General features: G+C 39.8%; 1 protein-coding gene across 1 annotated transcript in view; it reads right to left on the minus strand.

The window, feature by feature from the left end:
* Positions 1–2,036: 2,036 nt before the first annotated feature.
* VWC2L (von Willebrand factor C domain containing protein 2-like) overlaps positions 2,037–19,017 on the minus strand; it is a 170,172-nt gene continuing 153,191 nt past the window's right edge. The window contains exon 4 of the mRNA XM_011932315.1: positions 2,037–2,448. Coding sequence (XP_011787705.1) covers positions 2,300–2,448 — 149 coding nt within the window. The 3' untranslated portion in view covers positions 2,037–2,299. The remainder of the gene's footprint in view (positions 2,449–19,017) is intronic.

The raw sequence follows: 19,017 nt of genomic DNA on the forward strand, positions 1-19,017 counted from the left end.
GAAGTTGGCAACAGGCAACCTCAGGGCAAAGAAAGCTCTATAATACATCTCTGTCTAGACACAAGCTGAAGTGTGGAATGCCTTTACTTTTGAGTGCAGACATAAATCATGCAGCATTGCTCATGAATGATTCATGACTGTCTATATGATGTATCCATGGTGGCAACTGAGAGGCACCAACCTTGCTGCAAACTGGTGTTCTAAGGGAAGGTGGCTTGATGTTCTTCCTCAGGATGGTGCCGGCATGGCTATTTGTATCATAACACAAGCACAGTGTGAGTAAAAATGTCAGGTCCAACTCGTCGGCACATTAATTTTGGAAATGACAACTCTTTCTTGATGACAGGAGATGCTTCCAGGGAGGAGAGGCTGACAATTTTAAATGAAAAACCAGTTGACAAGACTGAAAAAGTATGTTTCCTGAGGGTGGGCCTATAGCATTAGAAGCCTCACTCTCTATGGAGAAGACTGAGCCCTTGGGAATGCTGACTGTATATGTTCCAAAGGGATCAGAAGCTCACAAAAGCCACACGTGCTGCTAGAGCTTGCCCAGTGTGTTCCCCGGCAGAGACCACTATATATATACCTATTATTCTAGGCCACTGGTTCTCAACCAGGTGAAATTATGCCCCTCACTCCCACTCCTTAAGGACATTAGGCAATGTCTGGAGACATTTGGTTGTCACCCGCCGCTGGGATGTTGCTACTGGCACCTAGTGGATAGAAGCCAGAGATGCTGCCAAACATCCTAAAAACACATAGGACAGCCCCCACCAACAGATAATGATCTGGCCCCAAATGTCAATCCTACTAAGATTGAGACGCCTTGCTCTAGAATATGGCACTCCACAGGAGCTGTGGCAAAGCCCAGGTTGGGGGAGCAGAAAAAGAAAGAACATTGATAATAAAGACAACCTTAAAGTTTCTTCAAGGACCCTATCAGATCTGTGCCAGGGTTTTTAGGACAGGAGCATGGAATAAGCGACTAACTATGCCATGTGGTTTCAGAATTGTTAATTTTGCACTTGAATTGAGGTGGCATCAGATACCCTGTGTATTTTGTTTTTTCTGTTACTATACTAGCAGCATTACCAGGGCAACCTGGAGACTCTTCAAAGGTTCATTTTAATTTTTCAGTATCTAATATATACACTTTTAAAAATGTTCAACAAATGGAATTGTATTGTGCAAGACTCACTCTACCCTAATCTTTAATTTTAATCAGCACTTGAGGTGGAAAGAGTGTCCTGAATCTGTGTTTCAGACATAGGGCTGAGTGGTTGTTACTACAACATGGCAAATACAGTCCTGAACTACAAAAACTGCCAGTGTGTACTCCTGACTTTCAGCCCAATCTGAACTCAAAAGCCAGAGATGTTCAGAAGGATTTGGATTCACAGTGGGGTTTCTCACCCTGGTTCTGGTATTTGTATTGCCCGATGACAGAGTGAGTTTAGAGTGTGTTTAGTTACAAACCAAACTCAAATTTCACATCATGAAAAAGTCTGATGATTAATGCTACAATTTTAAAGATCTGTCTCTCTTTGGATTCTTTAGTTAAGCTCATGGTGTTCTTTACATAATTGATTTTGATTGGCAGTTTCAAGATTTTCCATGTGAAATGTGTGGTTTGTAAGAATTGTGAGCCCCCACGTAATGGACAAAGTACTTGTTCCCAACCCTGTCCGGCAATAGGTCCGTCTATGTGCCCACCCCCCTTTCCTTAGTCTATAGGGCATGATTCACCCTAGGGGAGCAATTGACTGGATGCTTTTGTGTCTCCCAGCTCGGGAAAGATCTTTCCCCTGACATTCCTTCACCAAACCGTTTTTGACACAACTCAAAACTTTACTGTGCAGTCAAATCTAGCCCCTTAGACTCTACAAGTGAAAAAGAAAAAAATACTACAGGAGAACAATGCCATGTACGATGTACAGAGGAGTAAAAATGAAGTAAACCAGGGGACAGTGAGCTGGTAGGTCAGAGGCATCACCAGGGAAGGAGCCTGTGCAAGGCTATTTCTTTCTTTTTGTTCCAGAAATCCGTTCGTCAAGTCACCATCAAGCATTGGTAAATACAAAAGCGATTTAGATAGCTATATACTATATATATTTTATATAGCAAGAGAGAAAGAGAGAAATTTCCTCTTAGTAAAATATTCACTTTTGTCAACCCTAGAAGGTTTTGCTGGTGACCCTGTTGGAGCTGGCAGGAGTTTGTTTTGTTTTGTGTTAAACATGTGCAGTGTTGAAGCCATAGCATCCTTTCCTAAGAACTTGTGATTGGTTGGAAGTTGGTCCTACACACTCTGCTTGCCTTGGCATTCACGTTTTGAACACTGAGCAGGCTTCCACCAGTCCCCGTTGTGACAGTGACAGATGTTACATTCGTCCACTTTCACTTCAATGCCAGCTGGAATTATTGTAGTTCCTGCAAAGCAGTTTGGACCTGGAACACACAGATACATTGATTAGTTGATTAAATCCGCAAGGCTCCCTTTCTCCCCACCATCCAAACCCAAGCCCCAAAAGCCATGAATGAGTAGGTCAGACTACTGACTTATCAAGGAATTTTCTAGCCATCTCCTTGAAATTCTGCTACCTTTTGTACACAGCTCGTATTTCCCGTTTATATCGTGAACTTAAATAAAAAGAGACAATCTTCAAAAAAAATCGTATTGTCTGCTTCTGAGGACATGCAGTTTTCTAAATTTAGGTTCTGTGGGTTAAACTCTGTTTTGTCCTCTGGGATGCAAAGGCTGCCAACGTATGCTCTGAAACACGAGGGGGTGCTGACATGGCCTGCCTCAGATGGTGGCACCCGTGGCCTGTCCTCTCCCTTCCTGTGCTGGGTTTGAGACAATAGACTCGCTCGTTCCCCAGTTTCAGTGCCTCCCCAGCGCAGTTCCTGGAATCCCCAGCTTGTTTCTTGATAACAATGAATAATTCATGACCAGATGATTTATTCATGTCCTGAACAAGCTTTGTTAGAGGTTCATTTGATTTTTATAAATGGACTTCCTTTAATCTGCTGGCTATCTCTCTCTCTCTCTTTTTTTTAAAGAATGACCCAAAATAGTGGGCTTTTGAAAGTCAGCAGGAATTTTATTTTACTTTTTGACATTCAAAAGCCTTATTGAAAATGTCTCCTCATTATAGATGAATGTTTTAAAAATTCACCCATTTCAGGTTTTAAAAAATTCTTGTCTGTCTTTCCCTCCTTTCTCTTACTTTCCCCTTATTTTCTTGCATTTTTTGACCTTCCCAATGTAGGAATACTAGTGTTCAGTGTTAGTTATCACTATAGTTCCCAAATTCAAATGGAATAAAAATTGCTTCCCAAAGTACAATGGATTATAGTAGGGTGGTACGAATTGTTCTTTCTTTGACGCAATTTGGTATTAGGTCTCTGAAGTACACATTTGGGTAAAGAGAGAGAACATTGAGTTATGTCTACCAGTGATTTATTAACCCGGCATTACTGGCCACTCACCATAACCACTACAAAGTAATAAGGCAATGCATATCAACATCAGTGCCCTACTTTCACCTTCTTACCGCCTTGATAAGCAAGACTGTCTTTACCATCAAATAAATGAAATTTGGGGCTATGTGTGGTTCCACTTCATATTTGGAGTCTCGCTTTTATAAAATTATAATTAATTATACAACATATACTTTTCAACACAAAGCTATTCAATATGTTATGGTTTTAATTGCCCATTGTTTCAGAGCTCCCAGACCTCAACAGTGCATACACTTACCGGTGGTGGAGCGCCTATGCCTTTCTTCACTCTGTAACACAAACCCTTGGCATGTGCTCAAGCATAAAGAGCTATGCAGAGCAGAAGGGAATAAGGGTCAGCTCTGACAAGTAGCTAGCAAGCTGTCGGCCTTCGCCCAGGAGGGTGCTTCTTGTTCATTTTTTGTGGTTGTTGTTTTTTGAGACGGAGTCTCACTCTGTCACCTAGGCTGGAGTGCAGTGGCACAATCTCAGCTCACTGCAACCTCTGCCTCCAGGACTCAAGCGGTTCTCCTGCCTCAGCCTCCCAAGTAGCTGGGACTACAGGCATGTGCCACCACACCTGGCTAATTTTTTATATTTTTAATAGAGACAAGGTTTCACCATGTTGGGCAGACTGGTCTTGAATTCCTGACCTCAGGTGATCCACCTACCTTGGCCTCCCAAAGTGCTGGGATTACTAGCGTTTGCCACCATGCCCAGCCTTGTTCTGACTCTATGATTCTAAGCCACTGGCCATCCTTACTGCTGATTATTTAAGGGCTACAATATTCCATAGGTCTTGGGATTTAAGTCATTGTTTGATAGATTGGACTGCCTTTGGGTCTACAGCTCCCTGAAAAAATTCAACACCAAACCATGAATTTGTTCTGGACCCAGAACTGAGGGAGTCTTCAGAGAACTTGGCAGAGAGGTTTTTCCAGAATGTAGCTCATTCTCCTAGGGCCCTTGTTGACAGACCTCTCACAGCCCAACCAGTTGTAGGTCAAACAGGGTCTTGCCAGGGCTAACCTAGCTTTAGAAATCATACTAGAGTGAACTTCCACCTGTTTGCCTGGCATCAAACTGGAGGAGGCAGTGGTTCCTCTTACCACCTGTCCCCTTGTAACCAAGTCTTTTTACCCCAATTGTGTACTTTTAACTTTTCCAGGTGGGAAAAAAAAAAATTCTGAATAATGGTTTTAAAAGAAGTCCCTGAACCAGGCAAGATATTATCCAGTAAGAGTTTTCCCAACTTCTTGAGAAGATTGGGATATTTGACAGAAGAATCTTAACTGTGTGAGCATGTGAGCATGTGTGTGTATGTGTAGAGACATGCTACTGGCTCACAGGAGGCTGGATAATATCAGTGGCACAATAAGAGAGGCAGGGAGGAATCTTTGTGAAAAGAGAGTTCTTATAAATCTCTATGCATATCCTGAAGGGATATTTGACTAGAGCTCTGGTTTTCATATCCACCCCTTTCTGCATATGCTGGTATCGAACTATGGTTAGTGTGTATTTGACTAACCTCTATACACCGTTTCTTCAGAGTCATTTAGAATTTGCTGCACTCAGCTCAAGAAATATTAATGACTGTATATTGATTGACAGCATGCAAAGAAAGATCCTTTGCACGTGCCAGGCCTAACCAAAGGCACTTCTGTAAATTATATGGTAAGCTCTCACCTCTACCTGATAGCCAGAGGTATTTTACAGAATCAAAAATTCCTGTTTGATCTCATTAGCTCTAGTAGTACAGTGATTTTTTATTAGTACCCTTCTGAGAACCTTAGGTGTAACTACAGAAGTCTCAAGTTTGCTGTTAATAGTCTTATCTGCTTAAAAGTAATTTAGATAATTGTCAAGCAGAATGGTTGGCATTATTTAAAAATGGTTCTGGTTTTAGCCCTTCTTCCTTAATAGTGGTGACAGTAAATGCAAATTTGCTTTGAGCATATGAGAGCCCACCATGAGTTCTTTACATAGCAACTCTATCCTTCTATCTATTGTCTACCTTGTATTTGGGGACTGCTTTCTTTTTGTCTTGGTAGATGTAAGGGAATACGTTTCTTACAGTGAATTCAATGGCAAAGCAACATATTTTAATGCAGAAGATTTGGAGAGACTCCAGAGGGGAACAATGAAAATGATTAAAGTGAAGGCAGGCAAATAGGACCTCTGAGAAAAGGTTAAGGGGATTGGAATTATTTAACCTAGAAAGAGAAGATGGAGGAATAACTCAATAACTCTCAAAGAATGAAGGCTTATTATGTAAAAAATGGTGACCAACTGTTCTCGCCTCCTTCTGGGGCCTAGAATAGGAGGAAATGGAGACATATTGATTCTCAATGAATTGAACACACTTACACATTATGTAAATTCTTCAGAGGACTGAGAACTGAATGTAGTAGTTGCCAACAATGTGGTGAGGTCTTCTCTTTTAGTGATCTTTAAGAATATAGGAGGTAGGCCGGTTGTGGTGGCTTACACTTGTAATCCCAGCACTTTAGGAGGCTGAGGCAGGAGGATTGCTTGAGCCCAGGAGTTTGAGACCAGCCTGGGCAACATAGTGAGACCTTATCTCTACCAAAAACAGAAAGCCAGGAGTGGTGATGTGCACCTGTTGTCCCAAATACTGGGGAGGCTGACTGGGGAGGATTGCTTGAGCCCAGGAGGTCGAGGCTGCAGTGACCTGAGGTTTTGCCAGTGCACTCCAGCCTGGGCAATAGAGGGAGCCCCTGGGGTGAGAGAGAGAGAGAGGATGAATATGAATGAAAGAGAGAATATGAATGAAAGAGAGAATGAATGAGAGAAAATATAGGTATTATCTGTCAGATATGGTTTAAGTAGTTAGATCCTTGAAGACAGGAACTGAAGGTTTGTTATTTCTTATGGTCCAGGTCTACTACTGTGTCTGACAAATATTAGGAAAGTATAAATTTGTTTAACTGAATGAAATAATATAAAGTACGTATATATTGGAAGTGAACTTAATTTCTGAACTTGCGAATCAGGCTTTATATGTCAAGCCTAGGGTTAGTATTAAATGTATAGGAGTATTTGGTAATGAAAGAAAACACATGGTGATAATGTCTTGAACATTTACTTCAGGTCAGAAATTTGTCTCATTTAATTATTACAACAAACCACATAAAAAAGTGCATGTTCTTACCTTCGGGACACTGAACCTCATAGATAAATCTCCCTGAAATCACACGTCCAGGAAGTGGCATCAGTGGGATATGAATTCAAATCTCTCTGAACTACAAGATGCTTCTCATTGCCCAGGAAAAGAGGCAGGTAGCTAGGAGTGCATTACTGTATTCCTTTGCCCAGATCCTGAGCTTCTGATCAGAATTTAGAAGTCTAGTAGGTTTTTGTGTTTGCATACTGAGACAAGAAATTTGATGTGGCCAGAAACAAGTGAGACTGGTTTTTCTACAGGTCTTTATCAGATTTACTGGTTTTATATTGTGTATTTATATAGTCTTCAGGAATCATAATTTATTTTAAAACTAAAGGAAATTTCCCATGGAGAAGATGCTTGGGCAGTTAGACTTTCCTTTTGGCAGCAGTGAATTTCTCACTGCTACCGGACGTAGACCAACCAAAAAGCGGAATGAAAGTGGCCCATAACTCAGGAGACCTGGCTCAAGTGGAGGTTCTATGACTTATCAGCTCAAGTGCTCTCTAACCCCCACAAAAATGGGGGTCTCTGTGGTCTAGTCTCAGGATTCATGTTTTTGAAAAGGTGATAAAATTGGAAACAGAATTTTTTACTGGGAGTTGGAGCTAAGAGTAAAGAGGAAAAGGTAGGAATAATCACACATGAAAACTTTTTTTTTTTTTTTTTAAATGAGACACACAAGTAATTTTCCCTGCTGGGCATGGTGGCTCACATCTGTAATCCCAGCATTTAGGGAGGTCAAGTTGGGTGGATTGCTTGGCTGGAGTTTGAGAGACTAGCCTGGGCAACATGGCAAAACCCCATCTCTATGAAAAATACAAAAAATTAGCTGGGCATGGCGGTGCACCTCTGGTAGTCCCAGCTACTTGGGAGGTTGAGGCAGAAGGATCACTTGAGCCCAGGAAGTTGAGGCTACAGTGAATTAAGATCGTGCTGCGGCATTCCAGTTTAGGTGACAAAGTGAGACCCTATCTCAAATAATAATAATAATTTTCCATATTCTTTTCTTCGCTGAGCACATATTTTGCACATCTATAAAATGAAAACTGGTTGGTAAACATTTTTCCATAGTAGGAATCATTCAAAATAAATCTTACAAGGAAGAAAAATATGAGAAATATGTAACAGCAGAGTTGTTCTGGTGATTTGGCTGTGGAGAATCCAGGGCTCTATCCTTTCAGTCGCTTTTTATTCCATCTTCTCACCTCAACCTCCTCAAGATAGACCATAAAGCACCTTCCAGTGTATCTAGTGATCAGAGAACAAGCATTTGAAGTGATCTTTTCCAGTTTCAATCATCCAGGATTCTACAAAACCAGCAGAAAATTGAAGGGTCTCTGTCGTGTTTGTGGTATTAAGAGCTGAGCACTTTTCTTTTTCCTGGTAAGCCCTGAAATTTTCCCATAAAAAGGTACATAAAAACTCGATGGAAAAGGAAGTTGATAGCTACTCTGGTTACACCTCTTCCAGTCTGTGTTTACTTATGATGTTAAGCATTAAACATCACATGATTGCATTAAGGGGAGTAAACATATAGCCTGAAATAAATACTCTAAAGGAGAGGATCACACAACTGTGGAAGGTTGTAGCCGAGAACCTGACAGACTACAGAAAGGCTGACTGTGTGTGGGGGTGCAGAGGAGGAGCCACTGAGTGGCTGTAGAAGGCTAATGGGGTTGAAGTGATGAGTGTAGCATAGCATGATGTCAGTGAAGTGGCCAGGAAAACAAGTTGGAACAGTTTTGTACTGGAGCTGGTATCTCATATTGGCTTGCAAGAGCAAACAGTTAACTCTTCAGGAATCTTATAATGTCACTGACACTTTTTTGATAGCTTGAAACTGGCCATGGTGGGTGTTTTTATGTCACCCAAATCAGAAAATGCTAAAACTAGGATTTTTCCCTCTAGCCAATTGTTAAATACTTTTGGACATATCCACTAGACTGGGGGCCTTGTTGGCCATGATAAAGCATTGGGAAGTCGCTGAAGGATTTTATGTACGGGTGTGTGTGTGTGAGTGTTACCATGAAATAGAGACATTGATTTCATTAACTGCACCATGGTTGCTATATGATTGGTCCACAGAGCACTCATGGATGAAATAGACGGGAGCTGCCTTGATGGATGCAGGGCTCTTAAGATTGCAGACAAAGACTAGAGCCCTCACAGGCCCTGGAAATGTATGATGGTAATGAAAATACATTCCTTTCTCCTTTGCTTTGAGGCCTTGGGAGTATCTGCTGAAATGCTGGAGTAATATCAAATTAGTGTCAGCAATTAGCACATTGGCTTGAATTAGTTTATGAGATTATCCTTTATAAAAAGTGAAGTCCTAAGGGAAAAGCCCCTAGAAAATGTGCAATTTGATCCTGGGGGAGGGAGAAGAAAAGGGCTGGAGGATGGAGGTAATTTCTAGGAGGACAACACAGTTGGGGTCCCTTAGGAGACCAGGGTCACATGCAATAGGATTAAGGTACCAGGTTGTTGGGAGAAGAGGAGGATCCTATCTATTAAGCAACAAAACCAACCCTGGATAATTTAAGCAGAAAATACACTTATTAAAGGAAGTTGTAGCCAGAGAATATTCAGAATAGCCAAGACAGCCAAGCCTGGAGGCAACATAATCACCTGTTGTGAAAGGGACCCCATGGGAAGTAATCAAATCATGGGAATGGGTCTCTCCTGTGCTGTTCTTGTAATAGCAAATAAGTCTCATGGGATCTCATGGTTTTGTAAAAGGGAGTTCCCCTACACAAGCTCTCTTGCCTGCTGCCATGTAAAACGTGACTTTGCTTGTCTTTCACCTTCTGCCATCATTGTGAGGCCTCCCCAGCCATGTGGAACTGTGTATCCATTAAACCTCTTTCCTTTATACATTACCCAGTCTCAGGTATGTCTTTATTAGTAGTGTGAGAACAGACTAATATATAATAATATAAACATTAATTCCAAACAAGACTTCTGGAAGCAGCAGTGATGCAGCAATGAATAAGAGTTTTTGTCTTCAGGGAGTTGACATTTAAATGGGTCATTAAATGGGGTAAATCAGGCAAAATGCACAAAAACAAATAAACAGGACCATTTCAAGTCACGGAGGAGATAAAAATGACACATAGTCAAGGTCCTGGATCCAGAGTGGGAAACTAATATTTATAGAACATATTCACTATATTGCTAAAAAGTGGTTATCATGATCTCATTTCACAGGTGAGGAAAGTAAAGCTTAGAGAAATTAAGGTACTTGTTAAAGGGCAGAGAACTAAACAATAAGAGGGCTTAAATTTCAGCCCTCATACTCTGTTTCCCAGGTAGAGTACTCGAGAGAATTTCTTTATATGCTGATATTTACTTCATAACCATATATTTTCCTATTCCTGACTCCCCAGTTTTCTCTTGTAGGAAGCTCATACAAAATCCAGACCTAATTGATCACATGCAATTTGGGTAACATTTTGAAGATTCTTTTCAAGAGCTTTTTATACATGGCCTTATTTTCTCCTCAGAGTATTATTTTTTCTGTTTTACAGGTGGGATAATAAAACATAGAAATGTCAAGTGACTTTCTCAAAGTCACACAGTAAGTGCCTGGGGTGGGAGACAGCACCATTTTTTTTCTGTGCTCCATCCCAGAAGTCCATCTTTTTGTGAGTTAGAACTACTTTTCATTTCCTCCAAGTTTTGATAGCAGCTGGGATGATGCTGCTGTAGTAGAGGTAAAAGGCTACGATGTTTTAATTCTATCTGTGTGTGTGTGTGTGTGTGTGTGTGTGTGTGTATGTATGTGTGTGTGTATAAAGGGGTGAATGGATGATAGGAAGGGAAAGTCCGGCTTCAAAATTCCCATGTGGGGCAGAGAAAAAGCCTCTCGAGTAGCTCTATTCAACCTCTTCTCAAAACTGCAAAGCAGGATTTGCTCCTGTGAAGCACATATGGCCAGGAAGGCAATGTGGTTCTAGTGATTATCTTGGAAGGCAGCCAGGTTGTTACAGAGATCTGATCTTTCAGTACTAGATACCCTGCTCTGTTGTTTGTCGATCCAGATCGTTTTTAAAGCTGAGACTCCTGCTTCCCAGAGACTAGGAAAGCCAGGCTGGTCAGGACCACTTTCTTGATCTTTTATGATTTTAAGTTAGTGTGGTGTCCCTGAAAATTCTCCTTGGGAACAACTTCATATTGCCTAATTCTCCTTTTTTGAGTATAGCAATTTTTGGCCTTGATTTGAAAATTTATTATTGACACGTAGTGTCTTCTAGAAATTGGTTGTAAATGATCTTTCTGCTGCATAAATGAGGCAGGTTCCTATTGTGTAAAGCCATAAACATTCTATATTTATTTGGCAGAGCATCTAAATCATTGTTTCAGCAAATAGTAGGATTGCAAGCTTTAGTCTGTGGTTAAATTGAGTTGGATTATGCCCTTTCTCTTCACTGATTTAATTCTTCTCTGCTTCATGCAGTCTGATAGATGCTATTGTGCTCTGACAAATCAAATAGGATATCTGATCAGGTGTAGCCATTTTCAACTATTAAAATATTAGAAAAAAATGTTTCTAAAAACCAGTCATTAGAGCTGATTGCAGTTAAAATTGTACTAAGTGCCTTAAACCTTCTAGTATCACGCTCCGATGCCCTTTTGGTGCCTGGGAAGAGAGGAGTGATGAGATTGCAATTTCTGGAGGGAGCTTCCAGAGCAAAGAATAGAGGGCCTCTACCTGCTTTTAGTCATTCATCCCTGTATTACTTCCAAACCCTTTTTATTAGACCTAAAACAAAAAGCTTCCTTAGATTAAGGTGGCAAGATTCAGGAAATACTGTTTTCTCTAAGGCTGCCTTAAAGGTGCCTGTTAATCATTTTATTTGAAAATTCAATATTGCTGAACTCCCACACGAATTTCAGTCTGAGAGCTCCAAAGAGTTTTCTGGCCCTTAAGTATGTAAGATTTATAGCCTGGTGTTCCAATTAAGTAAAATGCAAGGGCTGGAGTGAAGAGAAGAGGAAGGACGCGGTCAAGCTACACAATAGAAGTAAAGGTTGGCTGCTCTTCTTCTAATTTCAGGAAAATTCGCAGGCTCTGAGAACCTGTAGTTTGGGTCCTATGTTTGCCAGCTGTAGCTGTCTAGTCTCACCTTCAGGAGGATGTTTGTGGTCAGAAAATGGTTTGATTTGCTGTGGTCTACAACATTTAATCTGCTTAGTTTTTGTTTTGAATGATGGAATAATCTCTCAGCCAAACTTTCCAAGCCGAAACAAGACTAATCCCGCCTTGTTAGATCTTTTAATGATTTTCAAATCATTGTCCTATTTCTTCTTGGCAATCCTAAAAGTAGGTTGTGTCATTACTGTAACACCCATTTTACAGCTGGGAACACTGTGGTTCAAAGAGATAGGAGTAAAGGGATACAATTAGGACCCTGGAGCCAGGCTGTCCACGTTTCAGTTCTGCTCCTACCATTTACTGGCTGCATGAACCCAATGTCAGCAGCCAAAAAGTGGGAATAATAATAAAGTGATCAGAGAACCTACTTTACAGTTTCCTTCCTTTTTGAAGGAACAAATGAATTCACATATGTAAAGCACTTAGAACGGTTCCTGTCACATAGCAAGGCACAAAAAATGTTAAGTTGCTGCTATTATGATTCTACTTATTGTTATTACCTGAGTTACAGTCTGTACTACTTTATGGAATCCAGGTCCTTTGATTTCTAATGTTTATTAAACATTTTTTTTAAGATGTCAGTGAAGAAATGAATCTTCATGTCACCAATAGCTTTTGCAAAGTGAGAGGGCATATAGCAGTGAAATCTTTTCTATGTGGATTTTCTTCAGGCTGTGTACAAGAAGCAGGACGAATGAAAATGTCTGAATAGATAGCACATCATTAGGTAGGGTCAGGGGAGGTACATTGGTCTGTTTCAGTTGTTGACTGAGGAGGGAGTCATTAGGAAAATGAAAATGGTTTGCTGTGATTGCTAATGGAAGTGCTGTCATTGGTTGAAAATAAAGGGCCCAGATATGATGGGAGAAAGTCTAAGTTAAGGGATAACGATATCGCAAGAACAGAAAACCAAACACCGCATGTTCTTATTCATAGGTGGGAATTGAACAATGAGATCACTTGGACACAGGAAGGGGAACATCACACATCGGGGCCTACTGTGGGAGGGGCGAGGAGGGAGGGATAGCATTAGATATACCTAATGTAAATGGCAAGTTAATGGGTGCAGCACACCAACATGGCACATGTATACATATGTAACAAACCTGCACATTGTGCACATGTACCCTAGAACTTAAAGTATAACAAAAACAAAACAAAGAGGTTGCAAGCTAAATAAAAGAGTAGGCAAAGATATTTATCTAAATATCTATCTTTCCATCTATTTATGTAGAGTGGTTTTGCAGGTTTTTTCCTCAGTGCTAAAAAAAACTGAGATAAAATGTGAACGCCTGCCAGTCACAGAAATATTGAATTATGGTACCCTTCTCCACGGACTCTTCTGCAGTCATCACAAAGAATGAAATAAAACTTCCTGCTGACTTGCAGGGATTTCCATGAGTTATTGTTGAATAAGAAAGTGATTATGCAGATAAATGGGTATAATAGGATCCTATTTTAGTAAAACAAATGTAGACAAACTTTGATGCATGTTTGTATAGGATTATATGATGATGGAGGGAAAATAAAGAAGCATGAATACAATGTTGGTAACACTGTCTTGCTAGGGAAAGGGGCTACTGATGAGGGAGATGTGTAGGATAAAGGGGCAGGATAAAAAGCAAGTTAAAAACTGCACCAAAATAGGGCGTCATAACATATATTTGGTTCTGCGCATAAAAATAAATTCTGATATTGGCATGCGTTTTTAAATCAAAGCATACATTTAATGTTGTAGTGCTTCCTTTCTTTCCTTACAATGTATTATTAAAATGATAATGTATTTGGCAACCAGGCACATCTTAGAAGGGGAAATGTGATGAAAGGCACAGGAAAGGGCAGGCCAAACAGAGGCTTCAATACTCCCCATTTCTTTGACAATAAATTTCTAGTGCTGTGCTGCCTATTCAGTAGCCACTACCATGCGTGGCTATGGAGAATTTGAAATGTGGCCTGTCTAAGCTGAGATGTGCTGGGAATATAAAAATAGACATCAATTTTTGTACCAGTACCATGCTGTTCTGGTTGCTGTAGCCTTGTAGTATGGTTTGAAGTCCAGTAGTGTGATGCCTCCAGCTTTGTTCTTTTTGTTTTGGATTACCTTTCCTATACAAGCTCTGTTATGATTCCATATGAATTTTAAAATAGTTTCTTCTAATTCTATGAAGCATGTTAATGATTGTTTAATGGGCATAGCATTGAATCTATAGATTACTTTGGGCAGTATGGACATTTCACAATATTGATTCTTCCTATCCATGGTCATGGAATGTTTCTTCATTTGTTCACATCCTCTCTGATTTCTCTGAGCAGTATTTTGTAGTCCTCCTTGAAGAGATCCTTCACTTTCCTTGTTAGCTGTATTTCTAGGTATTTTATTCTCTTTGTAGCAATTGTTAATGGGAGTTCATTCATGATTTGACTCTTTGCTTGTCTGTTGTATAAGAGTGGTGGGAGAGGGCATCCTTGTCTTGTACTGGTTTTTAAGGGGAGTGCTTCCAGCTTTTGCCCATTTAGTATAATGTTGGCTATGGGCTTGTCATAAATGGCTTTTATTGTTTTAAGGTATGTTCCTTCAATACCTAGTTTATTGAGATTTTTAACATGGAGGGATGTTAATGGAACAGAATAGAGAACTCAGAAATAACACTGCACATTTATAACCACCTAATCTTTTACAAGCCTTACAAAAACAAGTAATGGGGAAAGGATTCCCTATTTAATAAATGGTGCTGAAAGAATTGGCTAGCCATATGCAGAAAATTGAAACTGGACCCCTTCTTTACACCTATAGAAAAATTAACTCAAGATGGATTAAACACTTAAATGTAAAACCCCAAACCATAAAAATCCTAGAAGAAAATCTAGGCTATACCATTCAGGAAGTAGGCATAGGCAAAGATTTCATGACAAAATAATCGAAAGCAATTGCAACAAAAGCCAAAATTGACAAATAGGATCTAATTAAACTAAAGAGCTTCTGTACAGCGAAATAAACTATCAACAGAGTAAACAGGCAACCTACAGAGTGGAAGAAAATTTTTGCAATCTACTCATTGGACAAAGGTCTAATATTCAGAATCTACAAGGAACTTAAATTCACCAGAAAAACCAACCCTCTTAAAAAGTGGGCAAAGGACATGAACAGACGCTTCTCAAAAGACGATACGCATATGATCAACAAACATATTTTAAAAAAGCTCAACATCACGGATAGTTAAAGAAATGCAAGTCAAAACCGCAATGAGATACCAACCATCTCATGCCAGTCAGAATGGCAATTATTAAAAAGTCATTTATTAAAAAGGCAATTATTAAAAAGATGCTGGCGAGACAGGAACACTTTTACTTCTGTTGGTGGAAATGTAAATTAGTTTGACCACTGTGGAAGACGGTGTGCTGATTCCTCAAAGATTTAGAACCAGAAATACCATTTGGCCCAGCAATCCCATTACTGGGTATATACCCAAAGGAATATAAATCATTATATTACAAAGATACATGCATGTGTATGTTCATTGCAGCACTATTCACGATAGCAAAGATAGGGAATCAGTCTAAATGCCCATCAATGATAGACTGGATAAAGAAAATGTGGTACGTATACACCATGGAATACTATGCAGTCATTAAATGGAATGACATCATGTCTTTTGCAGGGACATGGATGGAGCTGGAAGCCATTATCCTCAGCAAACTAACACAGGAACAGAAAATCAAACACCACATGTTCTTACTTACAAGTGGGAGCTGAACGATGAGAACACATGGACACAAGGAAGGGAACAACACACACTGGGGCCTGTTGGGAGGTGTCGCTGGGGGAGGGAGAGCATCAGAAAAAATAACTAATGAATGCTGGGCTTAATACCCAGGTGATGGGTTGATAGGTGCAGCAAATCATTATGGCATATGTTTACCTTTGTAACAAACCTGCACATTCTGCCTGTACATGTACCCCAGACCTTTACAAACTAAAAAAAATCAGATTTCAAAGACTTAGTGCGTCTTTGAACATAAGACAAAAACAATGTAAAATAGCTCATTAATTTTTTTATATATAAATTACATGTTGAAAATATTTTGGATATATTAAGTTTAGATATATACATTAAATTATATATATGAAAAATTATATATATAAAATTATACATACACACATACACACAGTTTTTTTTGAGATAGGGTATTACTTTGGTTGCCCAGGCTGAAGTGCTATGGTATGATCTTGGCTTCCTGCAGCCTTGATCTCCCAGGCTCAGGTGATCCTCCCACTTCAGCCGCCTGAGTAGCTGGGACTCTAGGCATGTGTCACCACACCTAGCTATTTTTTGTATTTTTAGTAGAGACAAGATTTCACCATGTTAACTCAGGCAACATGAACTCCTGGATTCAAGCAATTGGCCTGTCTTAGCCTCCCAAAGTGCTGAAATTATAGGCATGAACTACCACGCCTGCCCAAATGTGTTCTTAAAATTATTCTTTTCTCTTTATTTTTACTTTTTTTAAAAATGTGGCTACTAGATACAAAAAATTACATGTGTGGCTCACATAGTATTTCTACCAAATAGCACCAGCCTAGAAGAGTTATGGAAGGATGAGATGACAGGTGGCCAAGAGGAAACTGATTTTTATCTAATTTGGCAGGGAGGAATGCTAGGTGTAATGAACAAGGGCATCTCTTTACGATAGGAGTTTTCAAAGTGTGGGCACTCGATCAACTGCATCCATATCAGTGGGGATATCTTTGAAGGGCAAATTCTCCAGCCCCATCAGACACCTAATGAATCAGCAACACTGGGTATAGGGCCCAGCAGTCTGCGTTTTAACAAACATTCCAGATAAATCTGACGCAGGCTAAAGTTTGAGAACCATTGCTTTAGAATAAGGCAGTGCTTGGATGAAAACTGTAACATCAGGAACCAGGAAGAGAACGTAGTCTGTGTTTTGGAAGAAGCTTCAAAATAGATGGAGCTTATCCAAAAGGCAATGAATTCACCGTGCTACAAGAATATAGGCTTTTAGCAAAGGGTCATTTCTGAGGAGAAATTCTGAGCAAGTAAATGGTGGTTAAATGGTTCAATTACTTTCAAGTCTCAGCATCAGCCTTTGAGCTGTCATTATTGTGTTTCTTTGATAAGTGTGATTTTAGCCTACATGACAGCTTGAGAATGAAGGAGACATGTGTGACACTTGGCATTTGGAACCATTTTAGGTGCTTTAATGACCTCACTTACTGAAAAACAAGCCAGTTATCACTGGACAGAAAATAGTGTATATTTATCTTTGGGATTGAAACAGGTTAAAAAAGATAGTGTTACTCAGTTTTGTCTAACTTTCATATAAAACATAAAATTTCTTTAAACAACACACCTTCTACTTCTGATGATTAATTTAGTATCATCTATGAAAACTGCCTAGTTCCTTGATGAAAAAATTTGAAACCTATTTTTACTTCATGAAAATGATATGCTTGATGTGCGTAACACACCAGAATGGAAGTCATGTTCTCACTCAGGGAAAGGGACATGGGACATGGAGTATACTTGTCAACAAAGTGGAACATTACTACAGACAGACACGCTCACCCACCCACATACCACAATGAGGCAGAAAACTTCCTGCTTTTATTCTCTGTGTTCAAAGACACAAAATGCCTTACAACTAAAAAAAGATGAGTATGTTATTTCATTATTGGAACATACTACCAAAGATGCCCCGCTAACATTTCCATGGTTTTTATAGTAACACACTATTACACATGCCATGGGTAAATTAAGCAACAGTGGCATTTTCTTTAATGCATAAGCTAACTGGCTGTAGATAGTTAATAACTATCAAACAGAAATAATAAGATCAGTATAAATAAGAGTCCACAAACTGTATAATGAGGCTAGTTTGTTTTAAATCATAATACAATGATAATTTAGAACTCCATAAGCAAATATTAACTACCCACTATGTACCAATCATTGTTTCAGGCACTGGAAATATAATTTCAACAAGACAAACATACTTCTTTCTTGTATGGATGTGGTATAAGTAGATATTGAAAATTAGGCTGGGCTCAGTGGCTCACGCCTATAATCTCAGCACTTTGGGAGGCTGAGGTTGGAGGATGGCTTGAGGCCAGGAATTCAAGACAAGCCTGGGAAACATACTAGACCTCGTCTCTATAATTTTTTTTTAAAATTAGCTGGGCATACAGCTGTTGTTTTAACTACTTGAGATGCTGAGATGAGAGGATGACCAATGACATAACCAATTTACTTTTTACATAGTTTACACTGTAAAACCACATTAAAGCATGTGGATAATGAGTTGATGCAGAGGCAGGGGCTGTGTTGCTAGAAGTAAAATAATTGAGTCAATTTTTTCACTAGTCCAGACAAAGATAATGGTGGGTGGTGGCCATGAAGAAGGGAGAGAAGTGAGTGGGTGTGAGCAATAGTTAGGCAATAGAGTCAGCATGATTCTCTCATGTTGGTGGTAGATTGAGTGTGTGGAATAAGGTAGAAGATGCCCCTCAAGTTTCTAATTTGAGCAAGTGTATGGAATGCTGGAGAAGGGGCAGGATTTGGAGAAAAGGGAATGAGGTCAATATTAGAAAGTCTGAATTGATACACACATGAATCATCTAAGCAGAGATGAATAGGGGAATAGAATTGACTGAGCTGGGCATAGAGAGGTGGAACCCCTGGCAAATGAATGGTAATTGAAGCCAGGGGAGTGAATGAGAATTTGATGTCCTGCAAGAAGAAAGAGGGCCTAGGACGACATGGTCATTTAAGGGAAGACAGATGAGATGGAGCCACCTAAGATGACAAAAAGGATTTCAAAAAGGAAGGAAAAAAATAGCAATACATGATAGCAGAGAAGCAAAGGAAAGGAAAGGTTTCTGGCAGGAGTGTGACGGCAGTGTCAAGTGCAGCTGAGATGGGCGTGGAGATAAGGCAGAGACAAGCTCCTTGGTGACCTTGCTTGACAAGCACAATGTCTGCGGAGTGGTGAAGGCAAAGGCCAGGCTGGGGAAGACTGAGAAATGGATGGGAAGTAAAAGCTGCAGAAATGAAAGGAGTGCAGTCAGTAGCTGTAAGAGACAGTGCGGAGGGAGGATAGTTAAAATGAGAGAGAAATATCTTTAAATGCTGGTTTCCCGCAAACTGTTATC

The sequence above is a fragment of the Colobus angolensis genome, unplaced genomic scaffold (assembly GCF_000951035.1).
Source record: "Colobus angolensis palliatus isolate OR3802 unplaced genomic scaffold, Cang.pa_1.0 Scaffold95, whole genome shotgun sequence".
In the NCBI taxonomy this organism is placed as follows: domain Eukaryota; kingdom Metazoa; phylum Chordata; class Mammalia; order Primates; family Cercopithecidae; genus Colobus; species Colobus angolensis.